Here is a 20477-nt window from a genome sequence, read left to right on the forward strand (position 1 = left end):
GGTGCGTTAAGCTGCACTCCCTGTAGCACAGACACACCCGAGAGATAGTGGTAGTCCGGATCGGTTGGAGACAACTATAGTTTTATACCGACGGTGAGAGACTGAGAGACGTTCGGAAAGGACGCGCAAGTGAATCTTTGGAAGGTGACTGGCAGGTTCCCGGAGGGGCGTGGTCGATGAAAACCAATTCTGCAGAGCGTCTTCACGGATCCGCGAAATATGGGGCCGTTTCGCGCCACTCTGGCGACGCGGGAAAAGGCAGCAGCTGGCACGCGCGGGGTAATCCGTTACACTGCTCGTCACCGAGGCGGGAGAGGATTGCCGTTTAGCAATTTGAGTCTACAATTTCTCGCCTTCATATAAACGTACGTGATTGGCAGATCTGGCAAATTTTCACTATCAAAGTAGATCGTTTAAGCTGCGGTGATACTGCTCTACGCTGTCAGGTTGATTTACTTGGATTGCCCATAGGCGTATAATTAGCTTAATGCGTATTTAAGAGGTCTATTTTCATACGACGACGGAGCACCGTTTCAACGCAGCAAGGATTACTGTAAAGTCAAGAGAAAGGAAAACGTTCCAGATTTCGAGACGGGCTTTATTTTTGTTTTAATGACGGACAAGACAGAAGCATCATTATAACCTGTCTTAATGACATGAAATTGACTGGTGAATTGAACTTTCAACTGAATGACATGCAGTGTTGTGCAATATGCACTCGTGCGGTCACGGCTGATAACTTTAATTGGAACTTTCAGTTGTTCAGTCAGGTGCGGCGCCACGATTTTGAGAGCGGTTTCATTTCCCCCTCTGAATAATACCATTTAATTACTGCGTTATCAACGCGTTTATTTATTTAACAGTACATTATGCCAGTTTAACTTTACCAGCAACAGGCATTTCCAGCGTAGCGTAATTAATTTCACTCGTTGCCTTCCCTGGGAATACGATCTCCAAGAACAACATAATGGGGAAAATGAGAAATCCCATGAATAGGGACCCGCAGATGGCGACATGGCGCCCCCTGTCGGCGGAAGAGCCAACTGTAATTACGGATTGTCTCTGGCCATGAATGAGTGAAGAAGGTTTTCACCCATCTCCAACCACCCGATGAATGTTTATTGTAACGAGCAAGACAACTGAACGGCTGTCTCGTCGAGTATCTACAATGTTTAACGAGTATTATTTACACAAGCAAGCCCAGTGACTTACTCAAAGAAAGACTGCTCATTAAACAATCAGATTTGCATGTGTTTGAAACGTTTAATACATTCTTACGTTTGCGCAGTGCATCGTGGTACTGCAGACAGATGATTGCATAGAGGGGAGAGAGAGAAAAAGAGAGAGAGAGGGAGGGAAGAAAAGGACATAAGGTTTGCATATTAAGTTTTGGCAGAAGTGGGAAGAGTCAGTCCAAAGTGAAGGTCAGATACCCACACACCCTTCCTCTGAGAGTCATATCACATCTGTCCACTCTCTTGTTCCACTCTAATTAATGATAATACCACGTTCTTTTTTTTAATTCTCTTTGTCTTGCTGGCCACAGAGGGCCAACACTACTGGGAAACACAAACTTGCCAGAACTGGATTATGGATATTGCAGTCCAGAAAAACTGACAGCCCCTTTTTCACCAGCGGTTGCTTTTGGCAGCTATATCCTCATCCATGATTCGTGGAAGACGGCCACTAGCCCCGCCTTCTAGGTAGCCAGGTTTAACAGCAAGGGGTTCGGGATGTTTCCTCCTACTCTTCGTCAGATCTGGGGAGTATACACAGACACCCAGAACACAGACGCCCAGAACAAACGGACATTAAACATGCACAATTTGAACAAAAATATTATACTGAAATTCCCATGCCACATATTATAATTGCAATATGCCCTGACAGAAATCGAAACCTTTATTATGATCTGGTGAAAAGCTTGCCTGTATTATTTGGACTAAAAGGTGTTGCTGTGATTCTACAAAAGCACCTGCAGAACACCTACCTGAAACCCTGGTCTACATGTTCACCACACAATTAGAAACAGTGGTGATAATGTTTAGCACATGGCATGCTGTGCAGTCCTAGCGGGCAGAATTTCCTGTATTACATTAATGATCTAATTTCCTGCCATTCGCAGTTGGAGAACACCACAGCTGAGGTGCAGTTGCTGAATTGCCCTGTTTGGATTAAACCTGGGTGACTATAACAACCCTACTGCCCTCTGCTAAAATGCTTACCAGAAACAGCCAACAGCATCTTTCTCCTTGCCCCAAACGTGGACACACCTACTTCCTTCAGGTCCTCTTCAGAGAGAGTGAGAAAGGTCTGAAAATCAATCTGATGAAGAGGGAGGGGGGGGGGGGGTAAGGAAGGTAAGTATATAGTGAAGGAGAGGGAAAAAAATGAGAGGAAAGGGGGAGAAAAAGAGGGATGGAGAGAGATGGGGGGGGAGAAAGTGAACTGAATCCATTAGGTTCTCCGGACAATTTAATGAACTATAAACTTACAATGTCTTTTAAAAATAATACTGGGTGTAATACAAGTTTCTCATCTGTTTATAACCAAGTTGCTCTATGGATTCTCCATAGAAGAGATATATTCTTCCCTAGCAATTATGTGTGTGCAAAAATACCTCTTGCTCCTGGAAAACCATGGTGTATTTTTCCAGGCCCAGCTGTATAAGTAACTCCACCAGATCATCTTTAAGATGAGGGGTGGGGCTAGGAGATCTGCCAATCAGTGGTCTGGACACACCTTCATAGTAGTTGCTGCAGTTCAGGCATCCCTCAGCTGCAGACCAAAAGGTTAAAGGTTAAAAGGTCACATCTAAAAAGAACCATAGAACCCACACTCATCTAGTAGGAACATAAAACCATTGAACCCGCATTCGTCCAGTAGGAAGACAGAACCGTTGAACCTGCACTCGTCCAGTAGCGACACGGAACCGTGGAACCCGCACTCGTCCAGTAGGCACATGGAACCGTTGAACCCGCACTTGGTCAGTCGCGATATGGAACCGTGGAACTTGTTCAGTAAGAACACGGAACCATTGAACCCACACTCGTCCAGTAGGAACATGGAACCGTTGAACCCGCACTCCTCCAGTAGGAACATGGAACCATTGAACCCACACTCGTCCAGTAGGAACATGGAACCGTTGAACCCGCACTCGTCCAGTAGCGATACGGAACCGTGGAACCCACACTCGTCCAGTAGTGACAGCCGTTGAACCCGACCTCGTCCAGTAAGAACACGGAACCATTGAACCCGCACTCATGCAGTAGCGATACGGAACCATGGAACCCGCACTTGTCCAGTAGTGACACAGAACCGTTGAACCCGCACTTGTCCAGTAGGAACACTAAACCATGAAACCCGCACTCGTCCAGTAGGAATACGAAACCATGGAACCCACACTTGTCCAGTAGGAACACAGAACTGTGGAACCTGCACTTGTCCAGTAGTGACACAGAACCGTGGAACCCGCATTCGTCCAGTAGGAACATGGAACCGTTGAACCCGCACTCGTGCAGTAGCGATATGGAACCGTGGAACCCACACTCGTCCAGTAGTGACACAGAACTGTTGAACCCGCACTCGTCCAGTAGGAACACGAAACCGTGGAACCCTCATTCATCTCACCAGCTTTTGTCTTTATCTGTATAATTCCTAAAGCTATCAAAATCTATATATGGTGCCAAAGTCAGTCAGGCTTTGCAAACATGGAGAACCTGATCTGATCAGAGCGAAGGCTGGCGAGTCTTGGCGTGGCTGCACTGGTGCGGGGACTCAGAGCTCCCTTTACCCTCCCCAGTGCTGATGCTGCCTACACTGCCCCCTGCTGGAGGTAGTGCTCTTTCTGAAGGTGTGGAGCTCAAATTCCCAGCCAGGGCAGGAAGGGTTGAGAGAGGCAGGCAGCACAGAGGCCTGAGCTCAAGTGAAAGTGTATGTGTGTGTGCGTTTCGCATGTTTACAAAATTACACAGATTCATATGGGATGTATTTGACATGCGGTCACACACTAATTTGACATGTAGTCACACCTCAAACACCCACACACACACATGCACAACGCACACTCACTGACACATAGGACACTTACATATCTTTTCATTGTGGCCACGGAAAGACGAGGAATTGAACGCAGTCACTGCAGATGAGGAGCAAGAGAATGATGTAGGGGAAGAGGAAGAGGAGGATGACACAGACGATGAAGATGCAGACCCTCGTCTCTCTCTCCAGTTTTCAGAGTCACTCCCAATACACACTCTCTCCTTCCCACTCTGAGAGTTCCATGGCTAAAACACACACACACACACACACACAATCAAATTCATTCTATTATTGCGTTGTGGTAATAAGCAGTACTCAGTCAAAGCTATTCATTCGATCCTCTTCAAGCACTGATACCAATTAGCTTGGTAATGCACTCAATCTATTCAGTACAGAAACAGAGACCCACACTATCAAATGTCCTACCAATGTAATTCAGCTCTGAGCACAGTGCATTTCATTCACGTCCCAACCGCCAGCAGTCAGAGGCTCATACCAACACACCGTATTCCAGCTGTATTTATGGCAGTATATTCATTAACCTGCTAAGAGGAAAAAGCTGATTATGAAAACAACGGTGCATGAGGCTTCAGGCATCGAGAGCGTACAAGAGCGTGCGAGACCATGGCCTGAGACAGCGATGGACAGAGTGGTGGAATAAATGTGACAGCGTCGTGGGTCTCTCTCTCTCTGAAAAGCAGGAGCAGGGTGATTGCTTTTCTGAGCTACTCCACCAGTTTCGCTGCACTGCATGACAATAATCACTTTTCTTATTTCATTTATTATTTGTGTGTGTGTGCGAGTGGCAGAGAGTGAGCAAGCATACATATGTATGTGTGTGTGTGTGTGTGTGTGTGTGTGTGTGCGCGCGCGCAGTCCTTCAGAATATTCAGGCCATTAGTGCTAACCACTTCGGCCCAATCTCCAGGTGAAGAATGTGCCCTCTCTCCCACTGAAACAAGTCCTGCGTGAAGAGAGTGTTGATACTGAGCACTCGTGTTCCTGACCGTAATCAGAGCCACTCGCACCACCTCGCTAACGTCTGCCACAGCTCTCTGAAGGCCAGAGGAGAGGAGGTGTCCACGTAAGACTAATGGATTAGTGGTGGATGAACAGTGGTGCCTCGCAGTTCCTCCTTAGGAAACTAGTACGAGTGTATGGGTGTGTGTGTGTGTGTGTGTGTGTGTGTGTGTGTGTGTGTGTGTGTGTGTGTGGTTGTGTGTGTGTGGGTGAGAGTGTGCACGTGTGTGTGGGTGTGTGCATACATATTTGTATGTGTATGCGTGCATGTGTGTGTGCATCCATACGTGTGTGTGCATCCATGTACATATATGTAAGTGCATGTATGCATCCATGCAGTTTTGCGTGTGTATTTGTGTGCGTATCCGGTGATCACTGAGGTAAAATCTATAACAGCATGCATGAGTACCTGTTGATCACTGAGGTAGGATCTATAACATGTACCTGTTGATCACTGAGGTAGGATCTATAACATGTACCTGTTGATCACTGAGGTAGGATCTATAACATGTACCTGTTGATCACTGAGGTAGGATCTATAACATGTACCTGTTGATCACTGAGGTAGGATATATAACATGTACCTGTTGATCATTGAGGTAGGATATATAACATGTACCTGTTGATCACTGAGGTAGGATCTATAACATGTACCTGTTGATCACTGAGGTAGGATCTATAACATGTACCTGTTGATCATTGAGGTAGGATATATAACATGTACCTGTTGATCACTGAGGTAGGATCTATAACATGTACCTGTTGATCATTGAGGTAGGATATATAACATGTACCTGTTGATCATTGAGGTAGGATCTATAACAGCGGCGGCTAACACTGCGCAGGTCCTTTACAGCCTCAGTGGGCATCGACTTAGAGAAGCCCAAACCGCTCCAGGTGTCGGTGGGGGTCCGCACCTCTGTCACCACCGGCTTCTTCTGCATGGCTGAAATGCGCGCACACACACACACACACACACACAGTAATTACAATGGTAAATTAAAAGCCCAAACAAAAGCCCAGATTTAAAGTGGCACTGAGCAGCACTTCTAATTGGTTTGTGTGTGTGCTAGTGTACATGGACTGAAGGCGTGTGTGTTGCTGTGAAGCAATTAGACAGCCTTCTGTCTGAATCCCTCTGCATTATTAAACACCTGAAACCTAATTAAACATCTTAATGAGGGAGAAATGTTCTGTGATCACTCTCTCGTGCATGCTCTCTGATGTATGCAAGTTTCTGCGATTGCGTCTTTGTGTGTGCGTCTTTGTGTGTGTGTGTGTGTGTGTGTGTGTGTGTGTGTAGCAGATGGTTCATTCGGACTGGGTAACTCATGATTCCATTAAGCTCCTCTCGGGGAGCACCATCACATTTGGCACACACCAGCCTCCAAATGACTCATCCTCAGTGATGGACAAACATTTAGACTCCTATGAGTGTGTGTGTGTGTGTGTGTGTGTGTGTGTGTGTGTGTGTGTGTGTGTGTGTGTGTGTGTGTGTGTGTGTGTGAGCACATGTGTTTGTGAATGACCATCATTTGCCAGTCACATGGGAACAGATGCATGTGACATCTCAGTTCTTTGTGTGTGTGTGTGTGTGTGTGTGTGTGTGTGTGTGTGTGTGTGTGTGTGTGTGTGTCTTTGCATGTGGGTACATCTGTGAGTTCTTTATGTTTGTATGCATCTGTGTGTGTCTTACATGTGTGCATATCTGTGAAATATTTCTGTTTACATGTGATGTGTGTGTCTTTACGTGTGTACATGTGTGAGTTCTTTCTGAAAGTTCTCTGTATGTGTGTCTGTACATCTGTGAGTTCTGAGTCTTTACGTGTGCACATCTGAGTTTTCTGTGTTTGTGCCATTACATGTGTGTAGATCTGAGTTCTTTGTGTGTGTGTGTGCGTGTGTGTGCATGTATGTGTGTTTTTACGTGTGTACATTGTGAGTTCTTCTGTGTGTGTCTTTACATGTGTACTTCTATGAGTTATTTCTGTATGTGTGTGTCTTCATGTGTGTGTACATCTGTGAGTTCTTTCTGTGTGTGTGTGTCTTTACATGTGTGTACATCTGTGCACATGTTCTTGTGTGTGGGGACGCGTGGGCATGCACAAAGATGTGCTTTCATATGCATTTGTGTGTGCGTGTTTAATAGGAGCTACTATCTCCCTCTATTATAACTCTGGCACAGTGTCAGTGTGAAATGGGTTCCCTCCATCACCTCTTTAGCTTTGTGCAACGCTTAAATGGGTCCCCTCTAACATCTCACTGGCCTGCACCGCAGCTTTAATGCATTCTGTGGCCTAGTCACCATGATGAATGCCAAAGAGATTCAGTTTTGATCTGACAGTCAGAGGGTGCATGAGGGCCACTGAAGCTCGGTCACTGCATGTCACCTCCACCTACACAGCTTAATGTAATAAACATGCATCTCTGATCAGCCCAGTTAATGAAACACTGCAATCATTTTCTCTTGGTTTTGTTCTTGCCTCATTTGAACAGAGTTACAGTGTTCTGTTAAAAATACGGCAAACAAATAAAACAGTCTGAACATGAAAATGTAATGCAGTGCAATGGTCTGTTGCCATGGCAAAATGTCAGGCCTCTTGGAGAAAGAGAAAGAAAAAAGAAAGATAGAGACGAAAGGAAGGAACGACAGAATGCTGACCTCGAGTTGCGAGACGTTTCTTCCTCTCATACTCATGAACCTGAAAGAAAAGCAAAGTTAGGTGGTGTCTTCACCCAGAGTCTCCCTGTGCCGTAGATACGTGTTCTTCTCAGATTAGACCATATCCAGCACTACCAAATCAGTGTTCCAAACCAGAGTTGCAAACATCAAACTTCAGTTACATACTCACAGAGGGGGAAAGAAAATTAAATAATCCTTCTGCTTAGATATTCATAAATGTATCCTGGCAAACCTCCAACATTGAAACACTGATATAATATATAATACATCAGTGCTCCTCTGGCTCGGGCGCAGAAGCGCTTGCTACCTCACAACCTCGTCTGCCTCCTTCAGAAAAGCCACAGTGCTGAAACGCAGCAGCACATGCACTAGGAAGAAGAGTGTGACTCCGTGCTTTGGTACAGCAGTCACTTAGACTGTTAATAAGTCCACTGATGTACTTAGAGTATTCAGATCCGGGGAAAAACGGGGTATGTTAGTATCTGTAAAGTTCTTAATATATACAAGGTCCTACCAGGGGTGTGTGTGTGTGTGTGTGTGTGTGTGTGTGTGTGTGTGTGTGTGTGTGTGTGTGTGTGCGCACATGAAGCACTTTGCTTGTGCAACTGATGAAGGACCTCTGTCCAAAATGTCTCGTTTCTTTGGAGACATTGTTTATTTCATTACAATTTTTAATCTCTCAACTCACACACACACACACACACACACACACAGTGGGATCTTCATTTAGAATCTTACCTCATTACTAGAGCTCACGTCCAGAGAGGGAAGGAAGCGCAGACTGCATCGTCTGTCTGTGTTATAACTCACGCTCTCTGCCTCCATGTTCACACACCTGCTACACAGATGAATTAACAGTTCTCAGATACAATTCTTAAAGCTCTCTAATGGGTTCCCATAGGGATCAGTTTCTAGTAATGACAAACTTGTGTCCTACTCCGAACGTGCTTCACGCCGAGTTGACACACTGGTATGTGGATTACCGTGCTACGTGAGCCAGTGAAATCAATGTTATGAATCTCTGTTATTTATGTGCGGTGTTTGTGTAATTAAAGTACTGGATAATTTAGGTCAGATATGGAATGTTTGGAGTAATGGTCTGACATGGAAGACGTCTCTCCAAAGTCAAACTTCAGTGCTACATAATGAGTCACAGAGGAATGGTGGTCCAGGTCTAGTGTTGCTTGAATGGTTGTGATCACCCAAACATGGTCATAGTTTTCTGAAAATGTTTTTAAAATAATCTTGTGAATTGAACATCCAAATCTCAATTTGTAAAGCAGACCTTCCAAATAAGGGACACACATGGAAAAAAAAGAAAAAAATGAAAATCTGCCAACTGCAAAAGTACGTGAACTCTTTTACCTCCTTTTGCAGCCATTACTTCAACCAAATGTCTTCAGTAACCAAAATCGAGTCTCACATCTGCCTTCTGGGATTTTTGCCCACTCCTCTTTGCAGATCTCCGCTAGTTGAGAGAGGTTGGAGAGACATCCGTCATGTACCGCCCGCTTCAGATCACAGCATTTCTATGGGATTGAGGTCCAGGCTTTGACTGGGCCAATCCAGAGTGCAAATCTTCTTTCTCTTAAGCCATTCCTTGGTGGTTTGGCTGGAATGCTTTGTGTCCTTGTCTTGTTGCATAATCCATTTCAATCCCACTTTCAACTCCCTGACTGATGGCAGGAGACTCTGATTTGTTGATATGGATTGGATTTTATGGTTCCCTGGATAATATGGAGTCGTCCAGGTGCGGAGGCAGAAAATCAGGCCCAGACCTTCATATTTCCAACATCATGCTTCACTGTTGGGAGGAGGTTCTTCTCTTTATATGCTGCCTCTATCTTGTCTTTTCTCCAAACATGTTGCCTGTGATTGTGGGCAAATATAGTTACATTTTGGACTATCTGTCCAGAGAATGGACGTCCAGAAAGCCTCTGGTTTGTCTAAGTGCTCTCTGGCAAAGTTTAAATGGGTAACTTTGTTCTTTCTTGAGAACAGAGGCATACTTCTAGCAGCTTCCCCATTAACACCATGATTGTAGATGCATGTACATTTATCCCAGTTGTTGCCGGAGAGGTCTGCAGGTGATGTGTTGCCCGTCCACTTCTGAGCAGAGATGCGGTGATGTTGAGTGCTGTCTATTTGTAAATGATTTGTCCTACAGTTGTTGGATGGAGCTGGAATCTTTTGGAGATGGTCTTGTAGCTTTGCTCAGACTGTTGGGCTTCCCCACCTTATTCCTGGTGTCCTTGGGTGTCTCCTTTCCTCTCAGCATTGTTGATCTGTGTGCTTTTAATCCCTGTGTTTGATCTTATGTTTTGCTGGTCTTTGTTTTCTATTCAGCCCTATTATCGGTCTCCATTGTAGTAAGTTTATTTGGTGTGTTCAGTGTTTGCTAAATCTCTGCATGTCGTTTTTGTTTCTGTGTCTGGCTGCTGTCCTGTTATGACACTAGACTGTTCTACCAACTATTCGTTTGGATTTCTAATTAATAAATAATACATTTAGCTCTTCTCGTGTCTGTGTCCGCCCTCTCCTGTTTGTGTCCGGCATCACACACATTTGGTGATGATAAAGTAAGAGATTTATGGTAAAACAACAAAAAAATCTAAACCAGTCAAGGAGTTCACAAACTTTCCAGCATCACTGTATGTGTGAGCTGAGAGTAATGTTCCTCTAGGCCACCGCAGTACAACGATGGTGATCCACAAACACACACACACACACACACACACACACACACACACACACACACACACACACACACACGTCATCCAGACCCCTACTGAGACAATGACAGTGAGCGAAACCTGCAGGTCCAGCTGGAAAGTGTCGCAGTTAAAGCAGCTCTTCAGGAAGGAGGAGTAAAGGTCCCCTGAGCAGCGAGATATTCAGCCTTCACCACAGGAAGGCCTGTGGCAGGCAGCAATTACCACCTCACTCAGGACGACTGCAGGACCCAGCGCCGCCTCAGTTAAGAAGTACCTTCTCGTTTTTGTGTTACATGTGCACTCAAGTCACCATGTGCTTCTGCTTTGGAGATGTAAATGCGGAATATCCCACTTATTTTTTTTCCTCTCACTACTGTGGCAGAGCAGACGGCAGCGGCGTGGCTGCCGTAAGAAACTCACCTCTGCGATGTCTGCGATGCCACCAACTGCCGTGATTCCTGGGTTGAGTCCTTGGTGGCCTCCGATTGGCTGTTTCTCCTAACAGACCCCATAGGCTTGACAGTGACCTCTTTGATCTCAGTGACCTCCTGAGCATGCATTCCTGAACGTTGGCTGTCTGTGTTTGCAGACGGGTCCTCATTCTCTGGGATCTGAAATAATGATTTGATTTGCATTGGCTATTCTGAACACTCGATGGTATAATCATTAGAAGGATTCTGAACAATAGACTCTTAATTGCCAGTTTAACTGAGAATATCCAGAAGGAATGGTCTAAGCATTTTGGATAACTACCTTCTTACTGATGGAAACTATAGGAAATTTTCCGCTAATTATATAACCACATTGCACTCCTAATAGGACTTCAGAAGGTACTTATCATTATTCACACCTTCTCTAGTTTAAGGTCTGCCACTCTCATTCCCATTCGGGCGTCGTCCATGGGAGCAGCCAATCCGGGAGGGGGAGAGGGGCGTGACTTCACACCGGCACCGTTAGACACTGAATCTGATGTGGGGACAGTGGCTAAGATCAAAGGTCAAAGAAAGTGTTAGAGGCAATCCAATATAAAATAAATCCCTCTATCTCTCTGTCTGTCTGTATATAGTGTACAGATAGTGGATGGGGTAGAGGATATGGGGTATATATATTTGAGAATTACCTATTTGGGTGTTTCAGCTAAATTTTAAAATTCTTATTTAAATACCACCAAATCTTATAACACTACAAGATTCTCACTCCTATTTGCAACACAATTCTTCATGTTCCAAGGCCTGAAAAAATCCCATCCCATCCCTTACTGACTGAAGACAACCTCCAGAAAAGCATATTAATTTCCTAAGGATATCATAGATTAGGCTATGCTTGTGTTTAACCTGTTCAGACTGGATGCACTGACCTATTAACAAAATCTCAATCATCAATCTAATGTTACGACAACAGAAATTCCTTTGGTGCTGACATATCATCATACAAATAAAACAGTAGGTAATATTAAACTTAAACACTTCAGAAGCCAGTAGGGAGATGCAGAGACTGCAGCCCTTTAAGAAACATCCACTAATCTACAGATCAGACAAACACATCAGACATACTGGCCAAGAGTGACATGAATGACCATTCAGATAATAACTGTGGTTATTATATAAAAATACTGTAATCCTATTATTAGTTAAAAGTAATGTAGCCTGCAACCACCATGTGCTATGTGTACATCATTTATTGGATTTATCCCTAAAGAGAGAGAGAGAGAGAGAGAGAGATGGTAAAAAATGCACTGAATTACACAGGAATGTTTCAGACAGTGGTCCTTCATAAAAATATATAAATGTGCCATATTTGTCAATTGTGTTTTACACCCCAATCGAAATTTGTCCTCCGCATTTACCCATCTGTGCAGTGATAACACTAACACACACACACACACACACACACACACACACACACACACACACACACACACACACACACACACACACATACACACACACACACACACACACACACACACACTAGTGATTACTAGGGGGCTGTGGATCACACGTCTCCAGAGCGGTGGGCAGCCCTAGCCCGGCGCCCGGGGAGCAGTTGGCGTTAGGTGTCTTGCTCAAGGGCACCTCAGTCACGGCCTCAGGTCTGGGAATAGAACCCACGACCCTCCGGTCACAAGACCAGTTCCCTACCACTGCCCCATCAGTTGTATATCCAAAGGGCTTCTGAGGTGATATGAGGTGTAGCTTGTTTATATCAGAAAAAGCAGACGCATAAAACATTCACTCTATTGGGTTCTAAAGTTGCAACAGTGTGGATCAGTTCTGTATATATATTCCTACCTCTCTATATATATTTGAATGAATAAAGGAGAGTACAGCCACAAGGTCTGGCCACACGTTGACGTACACCCCTACCTGTGTCATTAAGATGAAGCTGTTGCTTTAGCATGTTGAGCCAGTAGCCTGTAATTCCATTGTTAACCAATAGAGGGTCCATAAATGCTTTGGTTTCCATGGAGACCTCACTAGAGTTCTTAGTTGTCATGGAAACATCACAGGATTCTTGTCCTAGCAGGAGACTTCTGGCCTTGTATAGATTCAATATGTTCCTCTCCAATCCCTTCACAACAACTGACTGGAAATTAAATAGCAGTTTTCAGAAAAACATACAGGATTCATGGTTCACTGTGTACCAAACTACACTAGATATAACGCAGCATGTTATATTACTGTAACACAAATATTTTATAGAATATAAATTGATCTGGCGCAAAAGCATAAACTTGTATTTATTAGAAAACTTGCTACTGAAGCAAAGGGGAAGTGTGATTACAGCCCTAGCGTCCTGTAATCTGAGGCTGGCAGTGTTTTGTGGGTAGTGTAGTACCTTTGCAGCCTGTTTGACCTTTGGTTTGACACTGATGAACACTCCTAGATTCTGCATCATCTGTGCAAGTCTATGAGGATCTGACTCACCCTCTTCCTTAATTTCGAACATCAGACACACAGGCAAGCAGTCCTACAGAGACCCAGATAAAACAGATTATCACAGAAGAGAGCAGAAAAAATGCAGCTAACATGTGAACCTGAATATGGACGTTTAATCCAGAATAAGGCCATATCATGTATGGTTACACTCATTAGTGAAATTATTCTGGAATAATTTGTGAATTTCTACCAACAGAGAAAACAATTCTACCAACAAAAACATTATGCAAACTTGGACACTCAACATGTTGTCATCTAGAATTGGGTCTGGACACACAAACACTTCACCCCCCCCCACAAACACTTATGCAGTTTTGGGTGCCTGATTATACACATACACACACATTCGTGCAGATTTAAGTGCCTGATTACACATATGCATGCACACACACACACACACACGCACACAGTTTTGGGTACCCGATTATACACATACACTCATTTATGCAGTTTTAAGTGCCTGATTATACACACACACACACACACACACACACACACATATGCACAGTTTTAGGTACCTGAATACACAGACACACACACACACACCTGCAGCTGCTGTCGTGCGAGACACACACCGTGGGCGGTGCCCTGGATCAGGAGGGCAGGTGTGTTCTGCGGGGCAGTCAGGTCCGGCAGCACAATCTGTGTGTGTGTTTGCTGCATCACGCTCAGGAAGTTGACCCCATTCTGACCCAGCAGGAAGAGGTGCTGCTGTGAGGTCACATCCAGCTGGGTGCTCACCATGACCCCCATTACCCCGGCAACCGCCGCCGCTTCCCGGCCCAGGAGGAGCTCCATAAGGACACAGGTCGCCTTCTTCAGGGGTCAAAAGGTTAAGGTTCAATTATGTTGGAAAGACATGAAATTTGTGTACCATGTTTACATTGGTGTTGTCAAGTGTACCACATAACGCAGGCTGTGCCACCTGTATTTATTATTCCTGTATTGTTCCCCCATACAGATGTGTGTGTGTGTGTGTGTGTGTGTGTGTGTGTGTGTGTGTGTGTGTGTGTGTGTGTGTATGTGTGTGTGTATGTGTGTGTGTATGTGTGTGTGTGAGTGTATGTGTGTGACTGTATGTGTGTGAGTGTGTGTATGTGTGTGTGTATGTGTGTTGTACATGGTGTTTGTGTGAATACTAGTGTGTTACCTCGACTGCTACACGGTTCCTCTGCAGGCCGCGGACCACGCAGGAGGTGCAGCAGAGTTTGGGCTGCGCTCTGAACGTGATGCTCACCCCAAACGCCTGCGCTACATGCTGAATCAGGGGAGAGCCTGCGTCTGTTATAACCCCGCCCACCAGGGTTAGGGGCAGGTCAAAGGTCAACACCAGAGGCTGCAGCTCCTGAAGACCACAGCAAGGGCTAAAGTAAGTATGGGTCCACACCAACCACGTTCTGTCTGCTTTATTGTGCATCAAATCAAGGCTGAGCTAGGAGGAGTTTCCAGAGCATGTCTAACTTCTATCCAGAGCTCTTTAATCAGAGATTAATGTTTGTGACATTGTCAGTTTGGGGCACTAACTCGTATGTGTCTTCTAGCAGACTCCACCCCCTGCACAGGTCCAGCGATGGACACCTTCCAAGATGGACAACAGAAACGAGAGACACTCAGCAACCAAGCTCTCTTCTATCTGATAGTATCTGAGTTTCTAGGGCCATACCTGGTTGCTTTTCTCTCCGGTGGCACTATGGCGGTTTGAATCAGGGAAGTGGATGTGACAAGAAGTGTCCTCCATGACCTTTTTAATGTTCCCGCCCCCTTTACCAATCACGTGAGAGTGTTCAGTATGAGCGACGTCCATTTTGAGAGTCACTTTGTTGACCTATGACCACCATGAAAGAGAGCATCACACCAGAAGACAGCACAAGCATGTCAAAGTCAGGGTGTGTGTTACACTCCTGCGTACACTGACCTTAGTCTCTAAGAGTTCCAAAATCTTCCGCTTGGCCTCCAGCACACTGTCTCTCATTCCCTCCACCTTCACGTGAGGATCTGCAAACACAGGCCAACCACAATACGTTTGACAAGCCACAGCCAGCCACAATAAGCTACTCAAACACTTAGTATGCCAGGCCTTTAGAAAAGACCCCAGTTATAAAGAATGAATGCAACCAATCAGTCATCAAAGGAACATAACGAACAAGCACGTGTGAATGTAGTGGCATGGGCCACACCATGTGAAAGGAGGAACAATGACTGAAATCATGGGATGTGTGAGAGCAGAGTGTCTGAAGTGTGAGGTGTGTGAAGGGTGAGGTGTGTGAGAGCAGAGTGTCTGAAGTGTGAGGTGTGTGAGAGCAGAGTGTCTGAAGTGTGAGGTGTGTGAGAGCAGAGTGTCTGAAGTGTGAGGTGTGTGAAGAGTGAGGTATGTGAGAGCAGAGTGTCTGAAGTGTGAGGTGTGTGAGAGCAGAGTGTCTGAAGTGTGAGGTGTGTGAGAGCAGAGTGTTTGAAGGGTGAGGTGTGTGAGAGCAGAGTCTCTGAAGAGTGAGGTGTGTGAGAGCAGAGTGTCTGAAGTGTGAGGTGTGTGAGAGCAGAGTGTCTGAAGTGTGAGGTGTGTGAAGAGTGAGGTGTGTGAGAGCAGAGTGTCTGAAGTGTGAGGTGTGTGAGAGCAGAGTGTCTGAAGTGTGAGGTGTGTGAAGAGTGAGGTGTGTGAGAGCAGAGTGTCTGAAGTGTGAGGTGTGTGAAGAGTGAGGTGTGTGAGAGCAGAGTGTCTGAAGTGTGAGGTGTGTGAAGGGTGAGGTGTGTGAGAGCAGAGTGTCTGAAGGGTGAGGTGTGTGAGAGCAGAGTGTCTGAAGTGTGAGGTGTGTGAAGAGTGAGGTGTGTGAGAGCAGAGTGTCTGAAGTGTGAGGTGTGTGAAGGGTGAGGTGTGTGAGAGCAGAGTGTCTGAAGGGTGAGGTGTGTGAGAGCAGAGTGTCTGAAGTGTGAGGTGTGTGAAGAGTGAGGTGTGTGAGAGCAGAGTGTCTGAAGTGTGAGGTGTGTGAAGGGTGAGGTGTGTGAGAGCAGAGTGTCTGAAGAGTGAGGTGTGTGAGAGCAGAGTGACAGCCCCCCTCACCTTTCTTTGACTTGGCTCCAATTTTCAGCTTCGATGGCCATTTCACCTGAGTATTAGTTTCTCTCATTACCTACAGAGAAATAGGGGTGTGTGTGTGTGTGTGTGTGTAAGTGTAAAAGACAAATATAGTGTCAGAAAAATATATGTGTGAGTGAGAGAAAAGAGATGTGTGAGAAAGAAACAAAGGACACATCTCCTCATACACATTCTCACACACCCTTGTAGGTATGGACAGAAGCGCACACACCTTTCAACAGAGACAATAATCCATTAGCATTTCAAAGCAGCACCTTATTATCCTGTAAGACAGACAAAAGGGCACTCGGAGCAAAGTCACTTCCCCTGAGAAGTGTAGACAGTACAGTGACAGAGTGGGAGGGGCCAGCACTGCCCGGATCCCACTGCAAACTGCAGCAGGTGGCCACGGCCCAAGCCCCGCCTCACGCCCCGCCTCCTTTAGTTCCTGAGGCACCTATTTCCCCATTTGCAGTTCAGTCAGGTTGCCAGGTATTCTCACCTTCTCAAAAAACTCCTCTCCTGTCATGCTGTTCCCTTCTGTAGGGGCTGTAGAGAATATAAACAGACAAAAGAAAGGAAAACATCTTGGACCTTGGATTTGAATATGAAAAATACTTTTAGTCAGTTATATCAAAATATCGTTATAATATATAAAAAAAATTTATCTGTATAAAAGTCTGAAGCAGTTTTCTGTCTTATAAACTACATGCATTCCAGCTTCAGTCCGTATTGTCTTCCATGAACATGTGGTGGCTTACAATGTGTGGAACAGAGAGGTCAACATTTCACTTTAAACAAAGGGTTTAAATACATGGACAGGAAAAAATGTGTTTGTGTGTGTGTCTGTGTGTGTGTGTGTGTTCAGGGGTTAAATGCAATGAAAAGGCACAGCTACACACTGACATTTACAGGGTTAGGGTGAACATCACTCTTTTCTTTTCCTACCTTCTCATCACCATGGGTTACGCAGTCCTGCCAGTAAGAATGGCTAAACTACTCGTGTGTGTATGTTTGTGTGTGTGTGTGTGTGTGTGTGTGTGTGTGTGTGTGTGTGTGTGTGTAAGGACAAGTTCCAAAAGCCAGTTCTGAGAAACAACGTCAAGCGGCAAAGGCATTTAAACAGCCTTACTGACGTAAAACCATCCCCCTATGAAAACACGCACACACACACACACCGTTTCAGATCACAGCGTTTGCAGCCTAGCTAATCCCAACACACCACACATTATGAGTGTGGAGTAAACCCATTTCTGTCTCTCCCTCACACACATTAAGATTACACTGCAGCACCTGCCAGCTCTATATGTGTGGGCTTCTCTCAAACCGCACTTGTTTGCACAGGCATGCTGGTTCCCCCTCAGCCCCTCACATCCCCACACAGCCCCACACAGCCCCTCACATGCCCCACACATGCCCCACACATGCCCCACACATGCCCCACACAGCCCCTCGCCCGTCCCAGAGCTGCTCCCACCCGATAACACTCTGCAGCCAGCCCTCCACACCCGGAGGCTTCAGCCCAGCATGCCGGTAAACGCCGGCTCCCGCTCCCACCGTGGGAGCACACCATAACATCGCCCGACCGCTGCATGTCACACCTGTTTATCAGCACACAGCAGTGCCACTGATAGGGTTGAAAAAGGCAACATCAATCAGAGCCCCCGATAAGCCAGTGTCCAGCTCAGGACTTACCTAATGGTGGACGTTTGCAAGGCTATGCAAGAGCGCACCTCAGCCTGACACCACTGGATAAAGGCAAAAGAAAAAGCAAAAGAAAGAAAAGAGCTTTGCACAAACTCTCACCAAAAAGCATGGACTCCAGTTTCTTCCTGTCTATGCGGAATCTCTCTTCTATCCAGTCCTTATCGGAATGTTCCTGCTTCTTGGTCTCAGACTCCATCCCGGAATTCCCTCCTTCGTCATCTTCCTCCTCTTCATCCTCCGTCCCAGCCGGAAGCTTGGTCCCGTCTGGGTCTTGGTCGGGGCCCAGACCCTTGTCTTGGTTCTGGTTGGGCTCAGGGCAGGACTCAGACATGAGTGGTTCAGGTACGAGAGGGTCCACAGCAGTAACCTCCATGCTGCTTGCCATGGTTCAAGTGTGTATGCTGGGGGAGTGTGTGTGTGTGTGTGTGTGTGTGTGTGTGTGTGTGTATACAACAGCGTGACCAAGGAAACAAGAAAAAAAGAGGGGGGGCAACACCCCCCACCACACTGGAGCAACACACACACACACACACCCCAAAGAAGAGAGACAGGCGAAATATTGGGGGGAGGCTTAAGTGACTGAGGCCCACACAAACTAAACTTCTCGAAGAAACAGGAAGAAAGTTGTGACCCAAAGTGAAGCCAAAACGTGTTACAGCTTTGGCCACTTTTGCTTTTTTTGTTTGTTTTTTTAAATGACTTTTAACACATACAAAATAGCCAGTAACAGAGCTAAGAGATTTAAATCCATGGTTACTACACTGAATCCTGTGAGGAGAACTTTACTTATAAAGATCAGGGCATTTTAAAGAGAAACGGTTAAAGCACCCAGCTCAGATTCCCACACGTCCTGGCCCAGACCCATGGAATGTGACGGTCCTTTTCTTGGCTGAAGTGAGGTGGTGAACCCTCCAGCCTTTAATAAAGACACACCACACACCCCTCACCCCACACACTACACATCACACACCCCTCACCCCACACACACCCCTCACACCACACACCCCTCACCCCACACACACCTCACACAGCAGCACACAAGAGGAGCTGAGCCTAGTGCTGCAGTGGTGAAGAGGAGGAGGAGGAGGAGGGGCTTCAGAAACCATTGAAATAATTGCTTTGTGTCTGTGAGGGTGAGAGAGAGGGAGATGGAGAGAGAGAGAGACAGTGAGACAGTGGAGAGGGACAGAGAGAGAGAGAGAGGGAGGTGGAACTGCTGTTTGCCTCTGTTGCCTAGCAACATGATCTAGAAGGTTTAGCAGAAAAGTCAGTCATAAAACTCAAGCACCAGAGCATTTGAAAAAGTAAAATAAAGCAGGGTTTGGTTTTTGTTTATCAAGTTCAATATTTAATTTTATTTTGATATCACATGTAATTTTGATAGTATTTATGTGTTGAAATCTATGTATAAAATACAAAGTATGGTAATAGTTCATTTGTTTTCAGTTTTTGTTTTCAGCTGAAGTTCTTTGGTTCATTTCTTCAAACACTCTGAACATTCTCAAAGCTCCAGATGTATTTCACATATGTATGATGTAGGATCGTACATCACAGTAAGCAGCAAAACATAATTTAAAATCTGTTGGAACACAAATGACAGCCATAAAGACTCTCTGGATGACCTGGTGCACCTGTACATATGACCACAGATTTACATCAGCATCACATCTGATATTTTCCCTTGCAATGCAAGAGGAGGGAAATTTGCTAACATGCTGCACCCACCCCTGCGATGTTCTGCCCTGACGTCATCAGTGTGAGCAGAGGCAGCAGGAGGGCTTCACACATGGAGGACACGGTGGAGGCCACCTCACAAGCTCCTGAGGACATATTCATCATGGAGGACACGGTGGAGGCCACCTCACCAGCTCCTGAGGACATATTCATCATGGAGGACACGGTGGAGGCCACCTCACCAGCTCCTGAGGACATATTCATCATGGAGGACACGGTGGAGGCCACCTCACCAGCTCCTGAGGACATATTCATCATGGAGGACACGGTGGAGGCCACCTCACCAGCTCCTGAGGACATATTCATCATGGAGGACACGGTGGAGGCCACCTCACCAGCTCCTGAGGGCATATTCATCATGGAGGACACGGTGGAGGCCACCTCACCAGCTCCTGAAGACATATTCATCATGGAGGACACGGTGGAGGCCACCTCACCAGCTCCTGAGGACATATTTGTCATGGAAGCTTGCATCATCCTACACGGCTATGAAACTTGGCAACTCATGTCTTTTCAAACCTCTTTCATTCTCAGGAATATCTCTATTATATTTCTGCCAGGCCTTCAGG

The 20477-nt window shown here is 45.8% G+C and overlaps 1 protein-coding gene across 2 annotated transcripts; it reads right to left on the reverse strand.

Annotated features, from left to right (window-relative positions):
* Nucleotides 1–614: 614 nt before the first annotated feature.
* bicc2 (bicaudal C homolog 2) lies at nt 615–18851 on the reverse strand. Of its 2 annotated transcripts, none has more exons than XM_077005856.1 (19): nt 18274–18851; nt 16970–17016; nt 16453–16522; nt 15313–15392; nt 15061–15222; nt 14922–14975; nt 14548–14742; nt 13944–14213; nt 13297–13428; nt 12825–13044; nt 11309–11442; nt 10879–11069; nt 8483–8582; nt 7724–7763; nt 5856–6007; nt 4091–4286; nt 2621–2778; nt 2226–2325; nt 615–1759 (listed from the first exon to the last, which is right to left on the reverse strand). In XM_077005856.1, exons 1-19 carry the CDS (start codon nt 18557–18559, stop codon nt 1629–1631), a joined length of 2718 nt encoding a protein of 905 aa, XP_076861971.1. In that variant the 5' UTR covers nt 18560–18851; the 3' UTR covers nt 615–1628. The 2 variants fall into 2 exon arrangements, with proteins under 2 accessions (XP_076861971.1, XP_076861972.1); XM_077005857.1 differs by having other exon boundaries at nt 8483–8579; nt 18274–18849.
* Between the last annotated feature and the right edge of the window lie 1626 nt (nt 18852–20477).

Source organism: Brachyhypopomus gauderio, chromosome 5 (assembly GCF_052324685.1).
Source record: "Brachyhypopomus gauderio isolate BG-103 chromosome 5, BGAUD_0.2, whole genome shotgun sequence".
NCBI lineage: Eukaryota > Metazoa > Chordata > Actinopteri > Gymnotiformes > Hypopomidae > Brachyhypopomus > Brachyhypopomus gauderio.

What these genes read in the sequence shown, in the direction of transcription:
- bicc2 (XM_077005856.1), bottom strand. Translation starts at nt 18,559, where the DNA reads ATGGCAAGCAGCATGGAGGTTACTGCTGTGGACCCTCTCGTACCTGAA. An exon ending in GCTTCATCTTAATGACACAG is followed by an intron (nt 11,443 to 12,824) that starts GTAGGGGTGTAC and finishes CTTTGATCTTAG; the next exon opens with CCACTGTCCCCACATCAGAT. An exon ending in CAGACCTTAAACTAGAGAAG is followed by an intron (nt 11,070 to 11,308) that starts GTGTGAATAATG and finishes TCATTATTTCAG; the next exon opens with ATCCCAGAGAATGAGGACCC.